The 23,717-nt window shown below is 38.8% G+C and overlaps 10 protein-coding genes across 10 annotated transcripts; 4 read left to right on the top strand and 6 right to left on the bottom strand.

Annotated features, from left to right (window-relative positions):
- Nucleotides 1-839: 839 nt before the first annotated feature.
- BDF20DRAFT_814436 (ankyrin repeat-containing domain protein) lies at nucleotides 840-2,843 on the bottom strand (the record flags this gene model as incomplete). The annotated part of the gene is made up of 3 exons (XM_053076974.1): nucleotides 840-1,536; nucleotides 1,762-1,903; nucleotides 1,943-2,843. Coding segments are annotated over 3 exons (1,740 nt in total), but the record flags the coding sequence as incomplete, so codon positions are not given.
- A 663-nt stretch (nucleotides 2,844-3,506) lies between these two features.
- Nucleotides 3,507-4,743, top strand: BDF20DRAFT_850792 (uncharacterized protein). The gene is made up of 4 exons (XM_053079982.1): nucleotides 3,507-4,101; nucleotides 4,208-4,271; nucleotides 4,376-4,414; nucleotides 4,498-4,743. The coding sequence occupies exons 1-4, from the start codon at nucleotides 3,838-3,840 to the stop codon at nucleotides 4,521-4,523; spliced, it is 393 nt and encodes a 130-aa protein (XP_052938903.1). The 5' UTR covers nucleotides 3,507-3,837; the 3' UTR covers nucleotides 4,524-4,743.
- BDF20DRAFT_850781 (uncharacterized protein) lies at nucleotides 4,599-5,767 on the top strand. Its single transcript, XM_053079981.1, has one exon. It carries the CDS (start codon nucleotides 4,873-4,875, stop codon nucleotides 5,590-5,592), a length of 720 nt encoding a protein of 239 aa, XP_052938902.1. The 5' UTR covers nucleotides 4,599-4,872; the 3' UTR covers nucleotides 5,593-5,767.
- Nucleotides 5,721-6,683, bottom strand: BDF20DRAFT_272687 (ribosomal protein L6, alpha-beta domain-containing protein). Its single transcript, XM_053075051.1, has one exon. It carries the CDS (start codon nucleotides 6,486-6,488, stop codon nucleotides 5,790-5,792), a length of 699 nt encoding a protein of 232 aa, XP_052938901.1. The 5' UTR covers nucleotides 6,489-6,683; the 3' UTR covers nucleotides 5,721-5,789.
- A 521-nt stretch (nucleotides 6,684-7,204) lies between these two features.
- On the bottom strand, nucleotides 7,205-9,232 carry BDF20DRAFT_850779 (general substrate transporter). The gene has a single exon (XM_053079980.1). It carries the CDS (start codon nucleotides 8,842-8,844, stop codon nucleotides 7,354-7,356), a length of 1,491 nt encoding a protein of 496 aa, XP_052938900.1. The 5' UTR covers nucleotides 8,845-9,232; the 3' UTR covers nucleotides 7,205-7,353.
- Nucleotides 8,987-9,783, top strand: BDF20DRAFT_930117 (uncharacterized protein; the record flags this gene model as incomplete). Its single annotated transcript, XM_053084736.1, has 2 exons — nucleotides 8,987-9,508; nucleotides 9,696-9,783. The coding sequence occupies exons 1-2, from the start codon at nucleotides 9,141-9,143 to the stop codon at nucleotides 9,781-9,783; spliced, it is 456 nt and encodes a 151-aa protein (XP_052938899.1). The 5' UTR covers nucleotides 8,987-9,140.
- Nucleotides 9,784-11,030: 1,247 nt separating this feature from the next.
- On the bottom strand, nucleotides 11,031-12,615 carry BDF20DRAFT_850776 (uncharacterized protein). Its single transcript, XM_053079979.1, has 6 exons — nucleotides 12,532-12,615; nucleotides 12,236-12,435; nucleotides 12,099-12,129; nucleotides 12,008-12,015; nucleotides 11,461-11,828; nucleotides 11,031-11,380 (listed from the first exon to the last, which is right to left on the bottom strand). Exons 1-6 carry the CDS (start codon nucleotides 12,587-12,589, stop codon nucleotides 11,245-11,247), a joined length of 801 nt encoding a protein of 266 aa, XP_052938898.1. The 5' UTR covers nucleotides 12,590-12,615; the 3' UTR covers nucleotides 11,031-11,244.
- A 3,145-nt stretch (nucleotides 12,616-15,760) lies between these two features.
- On the bottom strand, nucleotides 15,761-16,075 carry BDF20DRAFT_850764 (uncharacterized protein; the record flags this gene model as incomplete). The annotated part of the gene is made up of 1 exon (XM_053079978.1): nucleotides 15,761-16,075. A coding segment is annotated over one exon (288 nt), but the record flags the coding sequence as incomplete, so codon positions are not given.
- A 180-nt stretch (nucleotides 16,076-16,255) lies between these two features.
- BDF20DRAFT_850760 (uncharacterized protein) lies at nucleotides 16,256-17,881 on the bottom strand (the record flags this gene model as incomplete). Its single annotated transcript, XM_053079977.1, is given in 4 exon segments — nucleotides 16,256-16,714; nucleotides 16,936-17,561; nucleotides 17,618-17,706; nucleotides 17,726-17,881. The coding sequence occupies 4 exon segments, from the start codon at nucleotides 17,770-17,772 to the stop codon at nucleotides 16,256-16,258; spliced, it is 1,221 nt and encodes a 406-aa protein (XP_052938896.1). The 5' UTR covers nucleotides 17,773-17,881.
- A 968-nt stretch (nucleotides 17,882-18,849) lies between these two features.
- BDF20DRAFT_910128 (uncharacterized protein) lies at nucleotides 18,850-23,640 on the top strand (the record flags this gene model as incomplete). Its single annotated transcript, XM_053083677.1, has 6 exons — nucleotides 18,850-19,042; nucleotides 19,141-19,212; nucleotides 19,333-19,409; nucleotides 19,478-19,549; nucleotides 19,726-21,471; nucleotides 21,550-23,640. The coding sequence occupies 6 exons, from the start codon at nucleotides 18,850-18,852 to the stop codon at nucleotides 23,638-23,640; spliced, it is 4,251 nt and encodes a 1,416-aa protein (XP_052938895.1).
- Nucleotides 23,641-23,717: the final 77 nt, after the last annotated feature.

Below are 23,717 nucleotides of genomic sequence, written 5' to 3'. Positions count from 1 at the left end.
TGTACTTTTAAAGTGATCCAAAAGTGGAATTATGGGTCAATAAAAAAGTAAAAAGGAAAAAGGAGTTTTATTGTTCTTCGTCGTAGTACATGAAGCAGAAGTACGGAACGATTTTAATGATAGGTTGCTTATTACTTCAGGATACCGCATTTCTTCATCTTCATCGCAAACTTGGGAGGTAATCTAACGGATTGTATGCTGATATTGTTCTTATTACTATCACTACTACTGCTAGCATCTGCCGTTAACTTATTATGTGCTGCTGTCTGTCCACTAGTGGCAGTATTTATAGGTGTATATCCAATATCCAAATTGATTGTGATGAGACTTTTGCTCAAATGATTATAATCATCCTTTATGATAGACACCACTTGGTCTAGCCGAACAAAATAAATATGCATCTGGAAGAATTTCTGCTTTGCAGTTATTTTCCGGTTGGGCTGTCCTGGCGGTAAACATAACATAGACGATAAAGGCGACCACAGTCGTTCTTTTTCTTTATCTAATACCTGCCTTCGATGCAAATGAGGATATTGTTCAGTTAACTGACGCGTTGTAATGCCTAATAAAAGACTGATTTGTAGATCAACGACAAAAAAGTGATTCTGATCATTGTTGTTCGTTAATTGTATAGTATAAAGAGGAAGATAGCGCGATGCGGTATGAATGGGTGGGTATAATTTGCTACTGCTATTACGATTACTCTTGCTGTTATTTAGTAGGTCCAAATCCATCCTGTCTTCTTTTTTAATCATTTTAAATTGCCATTTTTCGGGCGGCGGTGTGGGTATGGGTGTATGAGGACCATCGGGTGATGACAGTTCCGTTTTTACTAACTGATGTTTGAATCCTTTCTTGGGCAGATGCTGACCTGATAATTGCCGCGCATGAGCCTTTTTCGCTGTCATCATCATCGCTGCGTCGTTCTTTGATGAGGTCGGCGGTGCTTTTTCATCTGCTGCAGTGGAAGGAGTCGTGTTGAGATTGAGTGGCTTTTCTTTTTGTTTTTGTTGATATCGGCGTAATAATGCTTTTATTTCATCGTTTTCATCGCCATCCATGCAAGCAATATCTAACGGAGTTAATCCTCGTGCGTTCTTCACATTGATATCCGCGCCATACGTTAGTAATAGATGTACTACATCAGGAAAGCCGTTTTCAGTTGCGTCATGTAATGGTGTATCCAAATCTGCTCCTTTACAATTCACATCCGCATTCATCTCCAACAAAAGTTTGACTACTTCTGTTTTTCCTCGCAAGGCTGCTTCATGTAACGGAGTATAACCCGCATTGTCTTTTTCGCATGGATTTGCTCCTGCTTTTAATAAATAGGCGACCGCTTCTGTATTTCCTTTGATAGACCATTGATGTAAATGAGTGCGGCCACTCGTGTCTCTTTTCCGTGGGTCTAATCGACGGAAATCTAAGGTGGTGGATGAAGTGGATAGTTTTGCACGTTTTTTTGTAGCACTGTTATCAACAGAGTTCTCTCTGGATGATTGCCGGGATGACGGTGACGATGTTGTGGACGATGGCCTCTTCATAGATGAAGTAGTCGTAGTAGTCGTAGCAGTCGTAGTGGTGGTAGTGGTAGTGCTCGTTTTCCTTCTTTTTGTTCTTGATGGAGCAGCTGTTGAGGAATTAGAATTAGTGGCCGTAGAAGTATCAGAGCTGCTACTATCCTTGATGGTGGAATTAACAGATCTAGTGTCATTTTTGTTTTTACTTTCAGACTCTTCAATATCGGTCATGGTGGCAGACGGACTATGTGCACTTTCAGTTTGTTTTCGTGTTCTTTTAGCCTGCTTTTTCTTTTCTGCTCTTTCAAAAGATCGCATCAAAGCCTGAATTTTTCTTTCTTCCCTCGATAGGAAGGCTTCATCTTCTGTTATGTTCGCAATGCCTGGTGTTGACGGTGTTGAATCGCTACTGGTCAATTTACGTCGTTGCTGTCTGTAATTAGAGACAAATGTCATTTCGTCAATGGCCTCCGTTGTTGCTCGTAGTTTGCGCTCTTCATCCATTTTTGCTGTTATTATTTGTCTGACTGTGACAGAAGTAGCTACTTGATAAGGCAGTTGGTCCTCTCTATTTAGCGCATGTACATCAGCTCCTAAATCAACGAGATATTGCACCACCGTGTCATGTGAATACAGGCAAGCAACATGCAATATGGTGAATCCCTGTTGATTTTTACTGTTTAAATCTGCTCCGTATTCCACTAAGAGCTTCACATTATCCAGAGAACCTTGCTTTGCAGCAAAGTGTAATGGTGTCCATTGCTCATCATCGGTAGCATTCGCATCGACTCCCATTTTCAATAAAGAAGTGACTTCATCGATGGAGCCGTTGATACAAGCTCGATGTAGCGCTGTTCTTCCCAATGTGTCTTTTGCTGCTAAATGCTCAAGCTCCTCCATCTTTGCTTTTAGAATTTTTATACATTCTTCATCTTCACACAGATCGATAGGTCGTTTTTTATCAGTATTGATTGCATACACATCTGCGCCTGCATCTATCAAAAGCTGAACGAGGTCCGGGTAGCCGTACGTTGCGGCATCATGAAGCGGTGTATCATCTTCAAATCCACGAACGTTGACAACGGCACCCAACTGAATGAGGTATTGGGCGATCTCGTACTGTCCTTTGAGAGCGGCTTCGTGTAAGGGCGCCCAGCCAGCATTATCTTGATGGTTGATATCTGCTCCACGTTCTACTTGTTCCTTCACTTTCTCCAATTGTCCGGAAGTGATGAGTGGAAAGATTTTGGTGCGTCCGGCTTTGTCTTTTTTATTGGGGTCTTGAGAGGCGAGTCTTCCTTTTCTTATTTTATCATGTGTCATAGTAAAGTAGTTGTATTTTTCTTTTTTGTTTACAATCTAATCTGTTTGAAGTAAAGGGAAAATTTCAAAACTTCTATCGTTTTGCTTTGTTTTGTTTTCTTTTTTTTTGCGTTTCTGCTCGGTATTTATGCCAAAATTGATAATATTGTAGATGAGTAAGCTCGACCAGCTAGACTTATCGTTTCGTTTTCTCGGTTGAATGAGCTAGTGAAGAGGGAAAAAGGCTGGTAACTCTTTTTTTTTTTCAACTGTGATGCTTTTTATCAAAAGAGAAGGTATGAGGCTAAGTCAGAAGAAGGAGGACCATATTAGTGAATGACCATTGATATGCTACAATTGTCTGAACTGTACAAAAAGGAATAAGTCAAAGCTTGAGCAACCTTGAATGGAGAGATCTTGTAATCAGTTAAAGGGAATCTGTTCCTTTCTCTTTATCTTAGTATTAGATAGTGACTGAGTATATAGATCAAAAATGGCACCAAAAAAAAGGAATAAAAGGATATGATATCAAGGAAAAAAAAAACGGGTATACGATACTGTTGTCCTCTTTCAAATCGAAAAAGAAAAAAAGAAGAAAAGAGAATTTGGGCTAATGCAAGTCCCTCAAAGGCTTTTTTTTTTTTTTTGTTCTCTTTCATACGTCTTCAAGTCTCTTTTTGCAGTTTTTAAGATTTTTGGCCGGACTTAATTTTCACTTTATCACCACGTCATCTATCATTAAAACAGGCTTTAAGAATGAATAAAAATATGAGGAGAGCAGCATGTACTCTTTCACCATAACAACCTTTCCATCAATTAGAGTACAGTAATATCTACATTTTTTTCAAAGGATCAGGATTCGTTGTTCTTTTTCAATTATAGGCATTTATTATAGGCTGTTGTTGTATTCGCTGGTTTTGTTTTTATTAGAGATCAGAAAGTTTTTCATTGAACCAGCTCAGCTGTCAAAAAAAAATCTACACACAGAACACGAAAATAGTACTTTACATTGGAGATGAAATCGCTCGCTTATCGCTTTCCTCCATTACCTGCTAAATTCAGCAACACCACTCCGGAACAATACTTGGATCGTTTGATTGATGTTTGCAAAGAGTATGAATGGCTGATCGATGCGTTGGCCTTTGACATTTTCACACATAACTACTGGGGGAAATTTCCTGCAGAATGGACAGAAGCGCTTATGAGTTACGTTGATGAAGCTGGTGATGATCGTTGTGCTTGTGCAGTATTAGAACTTACTTCGAAAGAAGCAGATTATGTAAAGTGACGACTGTATACTGGATAAGTTTCTTCAATATATAGTAGTCTATGTATTAATTTCTGGTGGAGCACGCTTTTCTCTCCTTTTTACTTGATACAATTAGTCTCGATGGCCTACATCCTTAAAGGCTTATTTAGAAACCATAAGAGATTTACCATTACCTCGAGGTACCTTTAGATCAAAGCATATTTATTACCTATGTAATGAAGTTTGAAAAACGCTGATGCTTACATTTTTACCAACCATCCGTTAAAAAAAATCGCCCTTATAGACGTCTTAAATGAAAAAGAAAACGAACGACCTAATATAAGTAAATATCTATTGGGTGGTATGAGTAACAAGAAGGTGCATGAAGTTGAAGTGATGGCGCATCTCATACACACAATTGCTCAGGAAGGAGGCATTTCGTCTGTTATTGACTTGGGTTCAGGCCAAGGTTACTTGTCGCGTGCTCTTGCCTTTGATTACGGCCTGGAAGTTCTTGCTGTCGATATGTCTGAAGTACAGACAAAAGGAGCCATTCGGTTTGACAAAAAAGCGTTGAAAGAGTCGTCTTCGTCGTCGTCGTCGTCGTCGTTCTCGAAGGCAGCAGCATTTGAAAAGAATTTAAAACATGTGACAGAAAAGATTACACCTGAGAATATCACAGATATATTAGCACGGTATACGACGGTACCAGAAGATGAGCAACGACAAAAACAACAACAAACCCATGACGATAAACGTTGGCTAGTTACTGGCTTACATACTTGCGGTGACTTGGCACCGATGATCTTGGATCTCTTCGCTAAGAGTCGTCAAGTGGCGTGTGTAGTCAATGTTGGTTGCTGTTATAATGCCTTGACTGAAAAAGGGTTTCCTATGAGCTCTTATTTACAACGACAACAGAAGACGGAATCAGCCTTTTACCTCAATTCAACGTCTCGAGTCTTATCATGCCATTCACCCTCGCGTTGGATCGAAGAAGGTCAACAATGCATTGCAGCGTTTGATAATTACTTTTTCAGAGCCTTATTTCAGGTAAGTTCAAAGACAAGATGGAATGCTTTCCGCTCTATTCATACAGATGTTTTTCTGTCTAAAAAGGAAATGCTTGTCAATAAAGGCTTGTCAGATATCAACGATCCTCCGAGGTTAGGGCGAATAAAGCAGAATAAAGACTTTGTCACCTTTGTAAAAGCAGCACTGAGAAGGATGAAGTTACCGCCAGAAACGATAACGGAAGAAGAAGCAAAGTCGCATCTATTGGAAGCCAAGAGGAAAAGTCAAGATAAGCAATTTATTATACTCTGGACGTTAAGAGGAATGTTGGCGCCAATACTCGAAAGTATCATTTTGATGGATCGATGGCTCTATTTGAATGAGACTATCCAGCAAAATAGCCGTGATCATGTTCATGAGGAAAATAGTCAACGAGGTCCCTGGATGTATCCTTTATTTGATCTTTCTATCTCTCCCAGAAATGTAGTCCTAGTTGCAAGCAAATGATGAGTAAGGGAAAGGGCGAAGCGGGGGCGGAAAGGTAAACATACAAAGACTTGTTTTAAAGAAAAGAATGACCATTGATAATATACAAAAATACAATCAACATAAATAGCAGTTGCATGAGGCGGAGGGAAGTTATTCTATCTGTTAAGCATTTATTATTATTATCATTATTATTATTGTTACTATTATCATTTCGACTACTTCCGCTTGCCATCCTTCTTCTTGATTGTTTCGTCATCAACAAAGATACCCTTTTGGTTATAAGGTTCTGGTTTTCTCCAGCGACGAATTTCTGCTGCAAACTGTTTCACTTGTTGAAGATTGATGCCCTGTAGAATGATACGATTGGGTGTAGGTATAGTACAAGACACACCCTCTGGCAAATCCATCAAAATGGGATGTGAATAGCCCAACTTTAATGAAAGTGTTCTGTTGTTATTTTCTAATGTTCCTCTGTAACCAACACCGATGAGTCGTAAGTGTACTTTGAAGCCTTCTGATACGCCAACAATAGCGTTGTTGATGAGAGCACGCGTTGTACCCCACATTGCTTTCTGCTCTTTAACGGTTTCGTCTTCGACAGCCACCTCTAATAGATTGTCGGCAGTAGGACTATCAGGTGTGGCAGGTGTAAAGTTTAGCTTCACGAAGGGTTTGATGGGAAGTTGAAGTTGGCCTAAAGGGCCTTTAATATGGAGCATCGTGTTGTTATACTCGGAAGGAATGCGAGGTTGAGTAATGGGTATGGTGTCCTGTTCAATAACGACATCGTTCGAATAAGCTAACGGTGTACGTCCGATATGTGATAGAGCAAGTGGGGAGCTGTGGAAGTGTCTAGAGGTTGTCAACGAGTTTACTGGTGCCCTCCATCGAGTACATAGGCTTTTGAAGTTCATTGTAGGCAGATTTTGATCGTTATGTCTGTTGTTTGAAGAAGGCCTGAATTAATTTAGTTATTTGACAAGCAGCAGCAGGAACCCGCAAAGAAAGGAATTTTAAATTGAGGGGGTTTCTTTGCTGGGGGTGTAGTACCGAAAAAAAAATAAAATTGAATAGCAGAGGTTAAGGAAGCGCTGTCCCAGTAGCAGCAATTCATGATCCAAAAAATGAAACACGTCGTTGAGTAAAAATACTCAAAGCCTTCTCGTCCTCAATCCATAGGCTAATATGGCAGGTGAAGCCTATGTTGCATATCATACTATTGAACTGAAGGCTGAGTTGGTATAGTGTAGTCTAATCAACTATTTTAGATCGCCCTTTTCTGCATAGATAAGCAGTATCACAGATTAGATAGAGTGAAGATATGCCACTACTTGCCCATGCGGATAGCCGCAAACCATAAATATTTGTAGTGGTCTTTCATATTTTGAGAAAGAGGTTTGAGAAATAGATAATATCTGATGTGTTATGATTGTGATGTATATATAAACTTTACCCTCTGTTGCTATGAATCCCATGATCATCATGGTAACTTAACGAATGGCTGGCACACGTTGAATTACTAAACTACACTTGTTTTCATTATGTATCATCCGTTCATAAACACTTCTTCATTTCATAACTCTACCATTTCAGGCCAATGGATTGCTAAAAGTAATGATTATACTTTATTTTTCTTCTGATAGCTAAAATAAAAAGAGAATAGAATGCAAAGGGAAACTATTGTACAAGGTAAATGGTAATATGTGATAGTAAAAGAAAATGATAAAACAAAAATAATAAAAAAAGAAAAACTAAAAATACAGGTGGGAAGACATTAATCTAGTGTTCAAAAGATCTGACAATGGATTCGATAGTACGGTTCTTGGTTTCGGGAACGAAGAACCAGGTAAAGATAAAAGCGGCGAGGGCAATAGCAGCGAAAATAGCAAAGGAGTAACCTTGGATGGCAGCAAAGATGATGGGGAAGCATTGGCCGATCAAGAAGTTCATGGCCCAGTTCATAGCAGTAGCAAGAGCACCGATGGAAGAAGAAGCATAGACAGGAGAAACTTCGGAGGTAAGCATCCAAGGAATGGGGCCGACACCAATAGCGAAGGAGATGACATAACAAAAGACAGATACAATCAAAAGAGCGCCGATTTGGTAGACATAACCGATAATCAAAAGAACAGAGAAAATACATGCACCGGCTTCAGCAATCAAAAGGAGAGGACGACGACCCATACGATCAATCAAGATAAGAGAAACGATGGTGGCAACAAAGTTGACAACGGTGGTGACGATAGCCATATATTGAGACATTTGAGCATCGAAAGACATGTTGAAAATGGTGGTGGAATAGTACATGACAGCGTTCATACCGATTAATTGTTGGATAACGTGAAGCATGAGGACGATGATACCGATCTTACGGATAGTAGGATCTCTCCAAATTTGAATCATGTTCATTTGAGGACGGGCATCTTGGTCTTCAGAACCATCTTCGAGATGATTCTCCTCAAAAGTATCCTTACGTTCATCCACATCATCGTTGGCAGAGGAATAGTTCACCATGGCTTTAGCAGCAGCAGTACCAAGTACGCCTTCGACCATCATGTAGAACTCTTCTTCAACGTCAGCACCAGGACGAAGACGTTGGAGACTAGCACGAGCCTCTTCGAGACGGTTTTGAGAGATGAGCCAACGAGGAGATTCGACACAACCGTACATCAAGATGAATTGAGCAATAGCAGGAATGGCAACAATAGCATAGTTGATTCTCCAAAGAGGCACAGAAGCCAAAGGAAGACCGATCACGGAAGCAAGCAAGATACCGATAACGATAGCGAACTGATTACATGTACCCATAGTACCGCGTGCTTTCACAGTGGAAGTTTCGCCAACGTAAGTAGGGGTAGTAAGAGAACCCAAACCACAAGAAATACCACAGAAAAGACGACCGACGATGAACATAGCAGTATGAACAGAGACACCAATCAAGAGGCTACCAATGATCCAACCGATATTATTAAAGATAATGGTCTTTTTACGACCAAATTTAGTTTGAATAGCACCACCGAAAAAACCACCCACAAGACCACCGACACAGAAAGAGGCGACAGCGAAACCCCAAAGAGCATCATTCATAGGAAGACAATCAGGAAAAGCTTTACTAACGACGTGAGCAGAACCGTTTTGACAAGCGTGAGTAACCGTACCAGGAACGTTTGCAGAACCAATGACCCAGCCGTTGCTGAAGGAACCAAGACAAGAAATGACTACACAGTAGACCATGTAGCCTGGCAATTTTAGGTCGAGTGAATTAACCATGTTGAGACGATGATAGGAATTGAGTGTAAATGCAGAATCAATGAATTGGTATATATGATTATCAACAAGAGAAAGAAAAAGAAAGATGCTTAAGGGATAATATTTGATTGATTCACGATAAAAAAGATGAAAAGAGGGGTGAGATGGTGTATAATAAAGGCTTCTTTTATATATAGACGCGCCCGAAACGAGGATCAAGATTTTTCACTACCTACCCCACGTCATCTCAAAATGGAAATTGAAATAAAGAATATGATTCGACAGAAAAGTTGCTTTTTTCCCTTTAGAAACAACAAATGCAGTGTGTGTGTAGGGATTTCTCTGAAAAATCTGAAACCTGCAGTGGGAGAGGAAAATTAGAAAAAAACAAAATGCATGGAAATAAGAGGAAAAGAGATCTAGATAGGAAGATGCTTGCCAATAAACACAATGGAAGTCTTTCGTTTCTGGCGTATGGAAGACCCACCGTGAAAGCGTGTGGACAAATCAAGCCAATGGTTAAGCAATGTGGTCTAATGGAAGGCGTATCTCTTGGGATCAGTGATCTTCACGTTGCGCTCCTTAAAAAGGGTGAAAAATCCTTAATAGCGCTAATTTTTGGATTCATTTTCCTAATTGGGAAAGTTCACTGCGGGAGGGGGGGGGCAAAAAAAATGCATAAAGTGTAATGGCTTGTTAAAAAGACGTCAGAGTCAAAAATGATAAACTCACGCCAAGATCTATATACGCGCGTTATTTCGGCCCTGTTCCTTGATAGTTCATCTGTTTGCTTGCAGCAGTGAGAGGTCAACATTTTATTCCCTGAATGCTATATTCCATTTTCATGTAAATTCTGTTATTATTGGCTGTAGCTGCCACAAAGCATTAGAGGGCGGGGGCGGGGCGCTTTCACCAGAGATTCCCGTTACTAAAAATGGAAACAAGAAGTGGAGCAAATAAGGAAGAGGATGAAGCATAGTGTAAACGACCGCTGCTTTATGTTTTGCGTGCGCGTAGAGCAAAAAAGTTTCTTTTTTTCCTCAGATTTAGTACCTTTTTTTTTTGGAACTCCAGCATATAAAATAATCCATGTAGCGTAAGTGGAAGCAGTGCATGAATAGTGATCAAGCGAGAATGCTCCTTAACTTACCTTTACTAAGCTTTTATGAATATGTACTTGCATCAATGAGCCATCATTTTTCCAAAGATATGACAGATCATAGCCAAAGACCATACCTCTATCCGGGAATTGGGCCAAAGCCCTTTTAAACCTAAAAGAAACTGATTATGTAACTCGTCTTCCAACCATGGAATCAGAATACCAACCTTTGCCCAGCAAATCAAGTTTCTTTTGAGCCATCCCATTCTACTGCAGTTAATGAGTGAAACATCCGCTGCTAACTTTTCTTGGAAAATTCCGTAAGCAAAATAGAATAAAGTCGGTAAACCCTCGATGAATTGACATTATTTACCTTTACAGCCATTTTACCGCCCATCAGTAAATATCAGAATCAAGCATTCCCAGGGGATTCAGCAGGATGTTTGGTAGTTTAAAGTTTTGATAGAATCTTCTGATCTAAATGATCCGCCTGATACTTTACTTGCACACAAACATATGCAATATAATATATGTGTAGATCTGCTAACGTTACAACATATACGAATAGCTATAGCCATAGAAAGCCCTTTTTGAAATGGAAGGGCTCATCAAGCATATTGACAAGAGGTGTTTCCTTTGCTCATTGTAGCTCAGCGAGGGATGAAGGTTTGTAAATAGCCATTTTCAGATACCGCGGACATAGCAACACAACATTGATTTACAAACTCAGCAGAAAGAGTATCTGAGTAACCAAATAACTTTCAACAGTTTCTTCAACTCTTCACTTCAACCCATCACTGCCGTTTCCTGGATGTATTTTCAAGTCTATGAGCTGCTATAGTGTATGTATTTGCTGCTACAAACATCTTCTTCACTCTTTGAGTCGTAAATGTAAAAGAGATGCCAAAATGCTGGAGTTAGCGCAACGTAATATCAGTTGAAACTTCTAATGATATACTCTGCTTTACATTTTTATAGTTTCCTTTGTTTTTTATTGCGTCTGGCGTTCTTTAAACTTCAAAAGGCAAATAAAAAGCACTTTAACTATCTTCTCTTCAAATTCCTCGTTTTTTTTTTTTTTTTTTTTTCAATAGTTATGCCAGATGGTGTGATGAATAAAAAACTGTTTTATCATCATTCTACAGCTAAATCAGGTGAGGACAGATTGGCCAAAGACAAGAAACGTCTATATCACTTTATTAATTAATTTTTTGAATACAACAACAATAACAACAACAACAACAATATCAACGAGAGCCACAAAACTGCAGTACGTTGACTTGATATATGATCAAGTGCAAGGAGCGCAGGACCTTAGTTTCTTAATCTTCTAATGTATTAGCAGGCAACTCGCCTTCGTTTCTCTTTTTATCTAAATCTTCTTTGATTTTTTCTTCCAAAGCACGAATATCCTCGATCGTCATACCATACCATTTATCAGTCCAACAAAACAATTGTCTAAGTACGTATAGTGTAAGAAACAGAATAAGCCTACTTGCACACACAACAAAGCAAACTGCCTGAATTCTATAGCTTACCTGTGAAATTTTGTAAAAAGAGTATGTATCGTCCTTGCTAAGAAAGATTCAACTTTTCCTTGAATACCGAACCATTTGAATTCAATGTAAACGAGCTTGTAGCATGTCATAACAGGCTCACACTTCTTTTGCCAATCGGGGTCGGTCAAAGGGCCACGGCCTGTTTTTTCGGAATGATATAGCTTGGGATCCTCCTCGGCTTTATAATCTTTAGGGTTAATCTTGTCATGAGCAACGTCAATAATGATCACATTTCTCTTTTTCAATAAGTCTTTGCTAATGTTGAGGGCATTGTCAATTTCACCTCGCGACCCGTCAACGTGTAGTGTTTCATAAACGATAGAAAAAGCATCCTTCATATAACCATTCTATCATTGAACAATGTATGATTCGCCAAATGTACAGTTTCGTAAGTTCGAACCGTCTTATAATTGATGTCATCATTTTCTCTGTCCTCCACCCCCCCACCCCCACCCCTTCTCCCATTCCTTTCTCCTTATACAAATTCATTTCAGATTTTCCAGATAGGCATTTATCTATGTATTACCTTGAGCACTACCAGTTTTTTAAAAGAAGAACAGTGTGAATAGGGAGAGGGGTGTGTGAACAAACATACAAAGATAGTCGCTTAGTATTACCTGTTTTACAATAAGGATAAGCATTCCATGCCTACAAATAAAAGCAAGACTCGCCTTCAGTTCAACGTCTCTGGGGCTTCAAAAAGAAAACAACTTTTTTCCGATAGATAATACTCTATTCAGACTTCTTTTATTACCTCTTCATAGAGATCAAGGGCTCCTGCAGGAGCAACCGCTTTCACAATAGCTGGTACTCTGGACGCTAAACGGAAGATTTTGTAGGTATACTGTCCCTTTTCGCCGTCCTCTTTCTCGTAAGGCTCGTTTTTAATGACTTCAACACCTTCGCCTCCACCTGTATTCTCTTCAGAAGCAAGTGCAGTTGCGTACAATTGGGCTATTTTTTTTTTTATTCATATATAAATACACTGATCCAAAAAAAACCCAGGAACAACTCAGAAATACTTTGATAAATCCGTAAACTTTTACTTACCGACTTGATATTCTGCTTCAGTACAATTGTTGATGACTCTGTATTCGTTGATAATCATTTGGTTTTGTAAAAAAAAAAAAAGGTGAAACTAAAAGAGATATGAAGAAAAAGAAACAAGAAAGGGAAAAGAGAAGGGAGAAGATGACAATTCGATGTGGGGTAAAAATCAATAATAAAACGAACTCTATTCTTATTGGCAAAAACTCTCTTGTCGTCACATCATTCAATCGCGTTACTGTCTTTACGTTCTCTACTCTCTTCAGAGCCATCATCAAAAAGATCAATCGGCCCGTAACCCGAGCACTCTGTACACTCATCAATCTGTGTCACATGATGTCCTTTACTTTGTTTAACTTGGTAAATCCGGAAAAGAATATGAATTGTAAGCCCTGATTTTCTAATGTCCTGTAAAATTCAAAATAAAAAGGCCGTTTCTCAGAACGACACCACGCATCATATCACATCATCTCTTCAGCGTCATGTGCTTCCTTGCTATAACATTAAAGTATTGCTTTTATAGATGAATATCGGTCAAATTTCCAGTTTCATTCCCGAGGCCCATTATGTTCTTGTGCATAGGGGGAGAGTCATTTTACAAAAAAATTGCCTCCTTCTCGTTATAGCTAGAACTTTATTAGTTTCTTCTGGGCATTAGCATCAATCTGGTTGAAATCAATGAATAATAAAACTACAAGAGAGAATCAATCAGTCCCCCCCCACCAACCAAATAGTCTCTGACTCGTTGAGCGTACTAAGATCCGCTTGGTCCATTTCCTGTAACTTGCATACTTATAGACTTTCTAGACATCACAAAGTAAAAAGCAGTTGAGCATTTATCTCAGCTTTATTGTTTTGCACGGAATGAAAGCAGCTAACACATGTCCAATTAATGTCGAGAAAGATGAAATCGTTCAAATCGCAAAATTTTAAAGATAGTTGCTTCAACTTAAGCAAACGCTAAATATAAGCTTATAAGTATTTGTCGGAGAGATTTTTGCAGGTATCAACGACATTGAGTAGGTAGCTTTTTACTCGCTAGTCTGAATTGCTTTGTGTAATTTGGGAATACGTACACATAGAAGCAACAAACACATTTTCAAGTGTGATATTACGTAATACATGCTTACAGTAACTGCTACTGCCTCCCAACCAGTAGAAGACATCATTCTGGATCTCAAAGCAGCAGTTTATTTTCGTTATCCTCACTTGTAACATACGATCTGTATTGTTGTAAGCTTGATCAACGAAAAGAATTTTATATCCGTTCTTATATCGGCATGCTTATCGGCCCTGAGCCACACCTAGATAGCGCATCCATGTCTAACAATGATAGGTATGAGGTAAGAAAAAGCTAATTTTTCCCTTCTTGTCCTTTCATTTCGTTTTTACTAACATAAAACTTGACATAATGCATATACCGAAGCAGCACCTTCTGTTTTCCTCCATTCCATTTTTACATCAAAATAAACGACCAATAAAACAATGTGTATCAACAGAGAGGGGCTCACAAGCCTTTTCCCTCGTATTTTTTATTTTGTGAACGTCTAACTCTCATTATCTGTGTCTTCAGCGATTAACAATAAAAAAAAAGGCTTTTTTCTATGATAAATAAAAATAAACATGCTTTTTACAAATCTATGACATTTTCGAAATTGCTATCTTCTTTTATAATCGCCTGTTCTGGTATATTGGCTGTTTCAGCGATGTTTGGATGGGCAGCTGAAGCATAGCAAAAATGCTCGCTATAGCGGGTCGCTTACCTAGTGATGGGGTCTTCTGAATGGTAAAAAGTAGTCGTAAAGATAGACATATATCTTTTGGTTTCGTCTTACTTGCATTACTGCATATTGAGAACTGACGCGCTCTAGAATAGATTCAACAATAGACAATGAGACATACATAGAATTAGATAGGCTTCTCCATTTTTCAACCTTTTTGAATCGACTTCAAAACTTTAATTGTGTGTTTGAACAGATCAAGCATTTATTTTACTTTCAAGCTGATAAGCTGTTTTTTGTCTATTGTGTGTATAAGACATAAGATATAAAGCCAATTTTCTTTGTGAAATTGAATTCTTTCCACATGACTCGTAATAACAGTGATCTCACAACTGATTCATTAATTACAGTTTTAAATATGGAATATATCCATTATACTCAAGAAGGCCACTGACTCGCATAAGAACGATGGAATGCGCCATATGCTCAAACATCTGACAATAGGTCCTATAGAAAGCTATTTTATCTCTTGTGAAAGATTTCTACAGTTTTTTAGCTTTGGGTTTAGACGAAGCCGCAATATAACTAGACGAAAAAAGTAAATTTTTGAGACCTTCAAGTTATAATTTCAAGATTGAACTACACAAAAATTGAGATGCTTACCTGTAAAAATCAAACCAGCTTCGTGCTGGCGATTAGAGGATGGTGTTCAAGTGGTTGATGCGGGTGATTTTGGTTTTCTAGAAAACTCCGCAGGTCTTCCCGTTGACTTCCATACCGAAATGCTGATGGCCATCATGTTTTTTGCTGCATTGACATCGCGGTTCCATAGTATCTTACAGGTTTTGCAAACAAGGATACTACAGCCACGCACGGTGTCTAATGCTTTCAATGTGTCTGAGCGACAACAATTGCATATGCGTGATGTCAAGTATTCATCAATTGTAACGGCAAGGAGACCACCAGCAGCCTCTCTTCGCTTCAATGCACGCCACAGAACACCAACGCCACCAGTCTTATGGCCTTTGATGGGCACTGCACTCTTCCCGAACATGCCATCACCAACTACAATCAAAGGGATCTTTTTAGTGTCGCCTGCACTAAAGGGTTCAGGCTTCCACTTGTTCTTCAGGGGATTACTGTAGAAAGCATGAGTTCTATCAATATTTCTGCGAATAGTGGATGAATTGCTTATCATTTAGAAACCTTACCTATCTTTCTTAGCGAGAACATCGCTTACTTCTCTCGCATCTGCTTCTTCCTTCTCTTCTGGAACCTTTTGCTTCTTCTTCTTCTTCTTTTTACGTTTACAAAAGGCCATTCTGTCGGTATTCTTCTTTGGCCACTTGCTTCGATCTTTCTTCTTCTTCAACCTCAATTGCTTATTGTACTTTGTGGTTCCATTAATAAGCAAATTGACCATGTTGTTGGCAGCACGCTCCTGACCCTGGTATAAACGAAATCTGTCTTCAGCAGTTCCCTCGCCGTAAAAAGAGAACAAGGCTTCGAAGTGCTGCAATATATATTGTACATGACGGTCATGTTGTTCGATGATAGAAGTTTTGGCGGTTGGTATGCCACTTTCGATCATTTTAATTGTGCCTGCTTTCTTCTTTTCCAGCTTTGCAGCGTATCTGATACTTCCGGTCATATGATAATATTCCTTGGTAGAGCAGCTGCGTACTTGATGTTTGTTATGATCTAGTCCGATTGCCGCTGTGAAGACAGATCTTCGCCCTGGATCAAGGAAAGCGGGTCTGTAATTGTCTTGTACTTCGTCATAAGAAAAATCTTCCAAAGTCAAGGTATGATTATGAATGGTCATGTCTTCTTTTGTTTTCTTTTTGCGGCTGAACAAAAAGTCTACAGTAAAGCCGTCCGACCTAACCATGTTTCGAAACATTACATCAGAACTTTCCTTCAAAGCGGTTAGACTATGACAGAAGCAAAAATAGGGGTGTGTTTACTATTAGGCATAATTTTGCTGAAGAAGTTCTTCTATAGTTTTACCTCTTAAAGCCAAACTTTTTGAAGTCGAAGACTTTACAGAATTGTTCGAGTTGGGCTGTATAACCCTTGGCAACTTTTCCGGGAAACATGAAGGGTGTAAGAGCATTTAAACTTATCGCGATGAAACGCCATTTCAGCGATGGAGTAGGAAAGAGAAAGAAACGCTGAGGAAGTGGTAGGACACGGACATCGTACGGTTTATGCTGTATATGTTCTTGCTCGTACGTAAACTGTATGTTCCATAACGCATTAACAAACTTTGCAGGAGCAGCAGAAAGAGAAACGAGGGTTACTTCTCCTGGAATGAACTCTTCAAATTGTTTGCAGAGTAATTCAATTCGGTTTTTGTCAACAGCCGCCAGCTCGAGGTTTTCTGGCCAATGAGGATGACCATGACAGACAGATTGGTAACAATACAGCTGTACAATTCTTTGTACATCAGTGCGTTTGATATTCTAGAATGTGTATAAAGAGAAATAAAATGAATAAAACAGCAGAGCATTAAGAAGGTACTCGGTTACAGCCTTACCGGGAGCATAGTTCTCAATTTGTAGGTAAAGAACTTTGTTAAGCGCTGCTCGAAGCGCTCTACAATGGAGTTCGTGTAAGAGACGCTCAATTCCTTTGCTGCCTCTGTAAGGCAATGACTATATCCCACGGTCAGCTTGTGTTTTACTTCGATAGTAGGGAACTTTGCCTTGAAGTCTGTATAATACTGTTTTATGTCCTCGGATAATGCCGTTTTGTGAGTAACTTGCTTGCCCGTTATAAGCTGACCTACTGAATACCAGAATTGCTGGCAGAATACATCAGGAATAGACCTGTCTTTGTTGGCTTCTTTACTGTCTTTCTTGCTGTCTTCTTTGTTGGCTTCTTTACTGCCTTTGTTGCTGTTTTTATCAGTGTCTTTCTTGTCGCCTTTGTTAGCATTCCTTCTATTCTCCTGATAATGAATGAGGTACGAGTTAACGAATAATTGACTAGAGAATACTATTCTCCTTATGTCAGAGCAGCAAGAGATGACTTTTTCTTGGAATTGTTCGCGAAACGCTGGCTTTACAGCAGACGTAAGAGGGAGCTTCCTCGTGAATACAGTGGAGCCTTCTCCAAGCGTCGAGGTGATAACTTCTTCCTTTGAAGCAATGTGATTGGGGCATTCGAGAGAACGAGAAGTAGAATGACCCTTTAAGCCACAACTGATACACTTGATATCTCCAGTTGTTTGCTTCTTCTTTCTCTTTGCTTGCTTCTTTTCTTCCTTGATTGTAGCTGATTGCTTACGTTTCTTACCGCTACTTCCAACTAAATTTCCGTTAAGCAAACATAAACTTGTCTTGCAGTGAGAGCATGATACTTACCATCAGCCGCAGAAACTGCTTTGTAAAACTTGCATTCATGGTATGCCTTGTTGAAATGTCCGCGTGTTTTGCAATCCTTGCACTCGATGCTTACTAGTCATACGAAACATGAATTGAGGATTACCACTATAACCTATTTGTGGCAGCGCGCTCATGTGTTACTTACGGAAGGACTCATCTTTGACTTTATTCTTATGGGCTTCTGCCACCGATTTGATTTTTTGCAAGATTTTGGCTTTGTACATGCTGAGTAGTAGCTATCAGGATGAGGAAAGAAAGATGAAAGAAGAATAAGAAGAAGAAGATGGAAATCAAAGGAAAGATGTCAAACTTATTTTCTGTAAATGCTAGTTTGACAACATCTTATTTTTTATTAGGATTGACAACAACGACCGTTATCTACGCGGCGGAAGAACGTGTCTGGGATTAGTTTAACGCGTAGATCAATTCATATGATCCATAAATAAAGTCTCGTAAACCACAACCATGTATCTATTGCTGATAAGACCTGTTTTACACTAAAATACTCAGTACGTCTCGTAGTACTTTAACGTAATGCCACTATCAATTGAAAATGTCCACTGACCTTCAAAATAATGTCTCCAATTATTTATTCAATGAATCGTCCAAGAACATTATATTATTTCATCCTAAAGTAATTTAAAATTATCTAAATTGTATATATATATTGTCCAATAAAATTTGTATAAAGTGTAAAGTTGAAGCTAAAACACTGTAATTTGAAACATACTCCGCAACTACTGCCTTCTAAGGCAAAAGAAGTGTGCTCATACCTCATTGCAACTCCTCTGCTGTTGCTGCCTACTTTTATGAATGGCTATACCAAAAGTATTGCATGACAAAAATGGCTACTCACTAACTACACAAAATGACCAAAGCTTGTCAGTCATGCAGTGTATCAGAAAGTGAGATAGACATAACGGTCGAGAGAAAGAGGCTACATTTAAAGTGTATCCCGTTTGGATTGCATAAAAAATATAAAATAAGTGATCCGTTTGTGTAAGCACATCATTTTAATGGATTTATTTTTTTTTTTTTCAAAAACAGCTAGCAGCATTCTTAAAGTGCACAACAAATAAACGAACAATAAAATTGCTGTGCATGGTGCCGCTGAACCTCTTGTTCTTTTTCTGGCTATACCTGAGATAATATTGGATTATCCGATAACTCTCTTTTTTGATTTGCAATTGTCCAATGTTACAGCGACAACCATGCTAATACAGAACAATATCTCAAAAAATTTGATATCATTACCCACAAATGTTCTAACCATTCAAGATGTAGTATTGGATTCACCTACATGGAGAGCTAATGTTTGCCATTTAGAAGATCAAATCGACCATTTCGATAAATGGTTGGACGGCTTTATTAAAGCGTTGAAGAATTATACTGACTCTTTATCGAGTAAAATGACTTCTAAGCATACATGTTTTTTGTGATCCAACTTTTTTTTTTCCTTCTCATACAGTTTTTATGCTCTTGTTATATCTCTTTTTGCATAGAATACACTATTCAAACGAGCAACTTGTCCAGGAAAACGTTTTTGAGTGGTTTTGAAGATGGCAGCTTGATTGGTAAAAAAAAAAAAAAAACCAAACAAACCAGAATTCAGGGCATATGTATAAATATTGAAGCATTGATTGCGGGTTCCAACAAACAATCATTGTTTTGATTTTCCTTTTCCCTTGCTTCAGATGATAAGGTTACAGGAAACATAATTACCAAATTTGCCAAAATATTGGAATCAACCGTTGCGCATAATACAAAGCTGGTAAAGTCAACTCATCAAAGAACTGATAGGTAAAAGTGTCTCTCTTACTAAGCATATACACATGTTAGACTAGCGAATTAGAATCTGGACTATTGGTTCCGTTGCAAAAATTGCAGAAATCAGATATAAAGGGTTTCAAAGTAAGGCACAAAAAGCAAAGTTACACAAATCACATTCCGCAAAAAAAGGGCTCGTGTGTTTGTGTGTCCGTGTGTATGAACGCTATTACATACACAAATATGTATCAACACACATAGACTCTCTCTCTCTCTCACTCTCACATGCAGTAGACTAATTTAAACCGCACTCGTTTTAGGACGGTAGAAAACATTATGAGAAATTACTGGATAAATACGAAGCACAATTGAACCGTTATTATGCTTTAAGCAAACAGAAAGAAGCCAGCGCACTGCGTGAAGACACATTTCAACTGTTTGATTTGAGAAAACAATATGTCAAATTCAGCAGCGAGCATTTTATCAAATTGATCACCTTTAAAGCTCATTTAGAAGATGTTCTGGTTACATGTTTTACTTGTGCTTTATCAGCTCATTTAGAAGATTTGGATGCATCTGCACTCGATTTTGAATCGGTTCGTCTCAATTTGAATGGCTGGCGACAATGGCTGGACGAAAGTAAAAAGACTGTCGAATATCAGTTACAGCAAATTTCTTTACGCTGTGAGGCATTACAAGCCAACTATTTGAACAAATTACAGCCTCATCGGTCATTGAAGAGATACTCGGACTCCCAACATCAAGCGCCGGAGGATACAGGGGAGCAACAACCTAAAAGAAAAAAAAGCAATACTAGCAGTACACAACAAATAAAACAAGGCTACCTCAATAGCCGGTATATATCAAATACAGGCAGATCAACCAGAACCACCTGGACAAGGAAGTGGTTTTTTGTTCAAGATGGTTGGTTTGGTACATGTAATACAACTACCATCAATAAAATTAAAGGTTGCATTACGTTGAATGACCTTATACAGCTGCAAAAAAATAACGACGATGATGCCATCACGTGCCGGATTTGCATGGATATAGATAGGAGGTATTGTTTCGAACTCATACATCCCAAATGTACATATTATTTACAGACAGAAACGGAAGAAGATATGCAACAATGGATACAAACTATAGAAGCCAATATTACAAACACATCGAGACCTATGCCTATATCTACGAATAATAAGGGAAATAATATAATGGAAGATATTAATGCCTCAAAATCACCAGAACTACACTTATCACCAAAAGCTTTACTTAATAATACTACTACTCTAATGAGCGATAATGCTGATATTATAGCCATGTCTTCATCACCATTACCTGCAAGCCCTACTGGCTCAGAACAAGACAAGGAGTATTGCTACTCCACATCAACGTCTTCCTTAACTTCATATCTATTACGTGAACGCAATTCTTCTGCGTCTTCATTACCACATTCGTCATCATTAAACTATTTGCATGAACAGCAGCAGCAAGAACAGCAAGCTTCATCAAACAAACGCGTATTTCATTACAGCAGTAGTCAAAGTAGCTTACAACAAACCTTACAGCAAAACTCTACTTGGGGCTGGTTTACCACAAGTATGAACAACGCCTTTTCGAATTTAAACAACACTCTGGACAACAGCAACAACAACATCAACACTAGTAATAATAGCCTAAATAGTAGTACAACACAGAATGATGTAGTAAATCATTCGCATTCTTCGTCTTCATTAATACAGCAGCCAAATGATTTGAATGATTTGATTGTTTGGCCTACCAAAATCGAAACGGTCGTACTCAAACCTAGCTTATCCAACTATTCTTCACGACTTGAAGCTGCTCAAAAAGAATTAAGACGATTATTCTCAAACGTACCAAAAGAAGAAATTGTTTTAGAAACGTTTACCGGTTCCTTATACCGTCAGCGACAACAATCGGCTGGCGACAATAGCAACAATAGCAGCAGTGTCAGCGGGACGACTTATGGATACAGTGGAGTTGGATTCATTACACAGAAAACATTATGGTTTTACAGTTGTATCTTGATGACTTCTGTCAATATGGTAATTTCGAGACACATTGAAACACATTACCTACTATTCATCATTCCATCAAAACTATTCTTATTCTTAATGAAATAGATTGTTATTCCGTTGGATAAAATCGCTTCTGTACGTTATCTGAATGGTTCGTTGCTGCTTATTGAAACCCAAAACAAGGAACATACATTTTCTTTTAGTTTTTGGTTGGAGAATCGAGATTTGATCTATGAGAAATTAAAGTATATGATCCAACATTACCGTCAAACAGATGATTTGCAGACTATTTTTGATCATCTACACCAGTTGGATAAGAAGGTGTCTTTGAAAACAGCCAATAAAAGCCGCCTTTCTTCTATTACGACGTCGACCAGCATTCCAACGAGCCATGTGACTACCACCAGCAGTGCCTTGTATTCTATTACACCCGTAACAGTGCAAGCACAGCCTGTTGCGCCTATAGCTATGCCAAATAACTCATCCTCAACGTCAACGAGGAATTCTATAGATACCATCGCAAGCTCAACAGCTACTATATCAGATCAACAACAACAACAACAGCAACAACAACAACAGCAAGATGATAATAGTTCGATTCATAGTGAGGCACTTACTGACATCATACAGCAACGTAACTCACCGGCGCAAGGTGCATTATTAGCTGCTATGAAATCGACAGCCGCGCTTGCTGGCAATAAACCATCACCTTCAAATGCTTCTGCTACTACCGGAGCTACCACAGCAGACACTAGCCATGATCGCAGTTACGTGGCTTGTGCGTCAAAGAAGGCTAATATTAAAAAAGATGCCTGGCCACAAAATATACCAAAACCTTCTGAGCCTGTCACTTGTTCTTGTACAGACCATCTGGAAAAAACTGAAATGGATATTGAACTTCCTATTTCAGCTTTTCAATTATTCATCATGCTATTTAATAACGTAGACCCGCCATCTGATAATACAGATGACCGAAAGCTTTGGGCTGAATTGAATCGATCCCGTCAGTACGGTGAACCCACTTTCTCAGAATGGTCATCTGTAGACAGTCCTGACGAAGAGAATCGTGGCGAAAAGTCGCCGCCCCAGCACCATTACCGTCGTACAATGAACTACATTATGCCTGTGGCCAACCCTCTTGTAAAAGCAAAAGAAACACCTGTTGAAGAAACACAAGAGATTATCGATTCAAAGCCGCATACTTGCTATGTAGTGGAAGTGACGACCAAAACAGCTCAATTACCCTATGCAGATGCCTTTATCCCTTGTATTAAATACTGCATTACGTTTGTGGATACGCAGTGCTGTCGATTAAAGTGTTCAATAGGTGTACGATGGTTGAAGAGTATCATTATGAAAGGCATGATCAATCGAGCAGCTACGAAGGGAATGCAAGAAACAGTCCAGGGTGTCCTACCGTTAATACAAAGACGGGTGCAAGAAGTCTCTAGCCAGCAGGAACAACAGCAGCAGAAGGCCCGATCTGAAGCACTAAAAGTAACACCGGTCATCACTCCTGAAGATCAACAAAAGATGCAGTCGAAGCGCGTCGTCGCTGCTACAAATACTGCCACTGCTTTCAATAACACTACTCGTATAACCAACTGGTTGCATTTGTTGACTATCCTTTTTGGATTTATTTGCTTGTTGTGTACAGCTTACAATATCTTCACTCAATATAACTATAAAGGTCAGCGGTCCCAGCCAGCGAATAATGTTCCCAAGCCTCATGTTATATGGCATGGTGTATTTTTACGTGATCTTCTAGATCATGAGCTTATTCCCAGGGAGAAATCTCTAGAAAACAACACTATGTTTGATCGTTTTAAAACAACCATTTTGGATCAACAAGAAAGAACCACAACTTCAAATCATGCCATGGGCGGTTATTCGTGGTTTAGTAAAGACCACCAATGGATGTCTACTGAGCTAAACTTTGTCCAAGATAGGCTTGGTTTGTTGCGATATGAGCTACTGACGTTGTTGCATATGCTTAATCGAATGGATACTCAGGTATTAAGTTATTTATATTGGAACTGGTTATCAGACCAACGGTTCGTCTGCATACAACAACAACAAAAACGTGCCAAAAAATCAGGATGGATTAAGAAAAGTAATACAGATAATGACGATAATCTTAGTGATAAGTACAATATTGACTGTGAAGCTGTTATGAAAGAAAAAATACCATTGTAAGAACAAAATGAAAACGGAGGATTGTATAATATAACAAAGCCGTTTTGCCACGTGTATTCTCAATTTGTAAAGCAAGA

Source organism: Mycotypha africana, assembly GCF_025528875.1.
Source record: "Mycotypha africana strain NRRL 2978 chromosome Unknown BDF20scaffold_2, whole genome shotgun sequence".
NCBI lineage: Eukaryota > Fungi > Mucoromycota > Mucoromycetes > Mucorales > Mycotyphaceae > Mycotypha > Mycotypha africana.
This window is presented reverse-complemented; position numbering and strand designations above follow the sequence as displayed.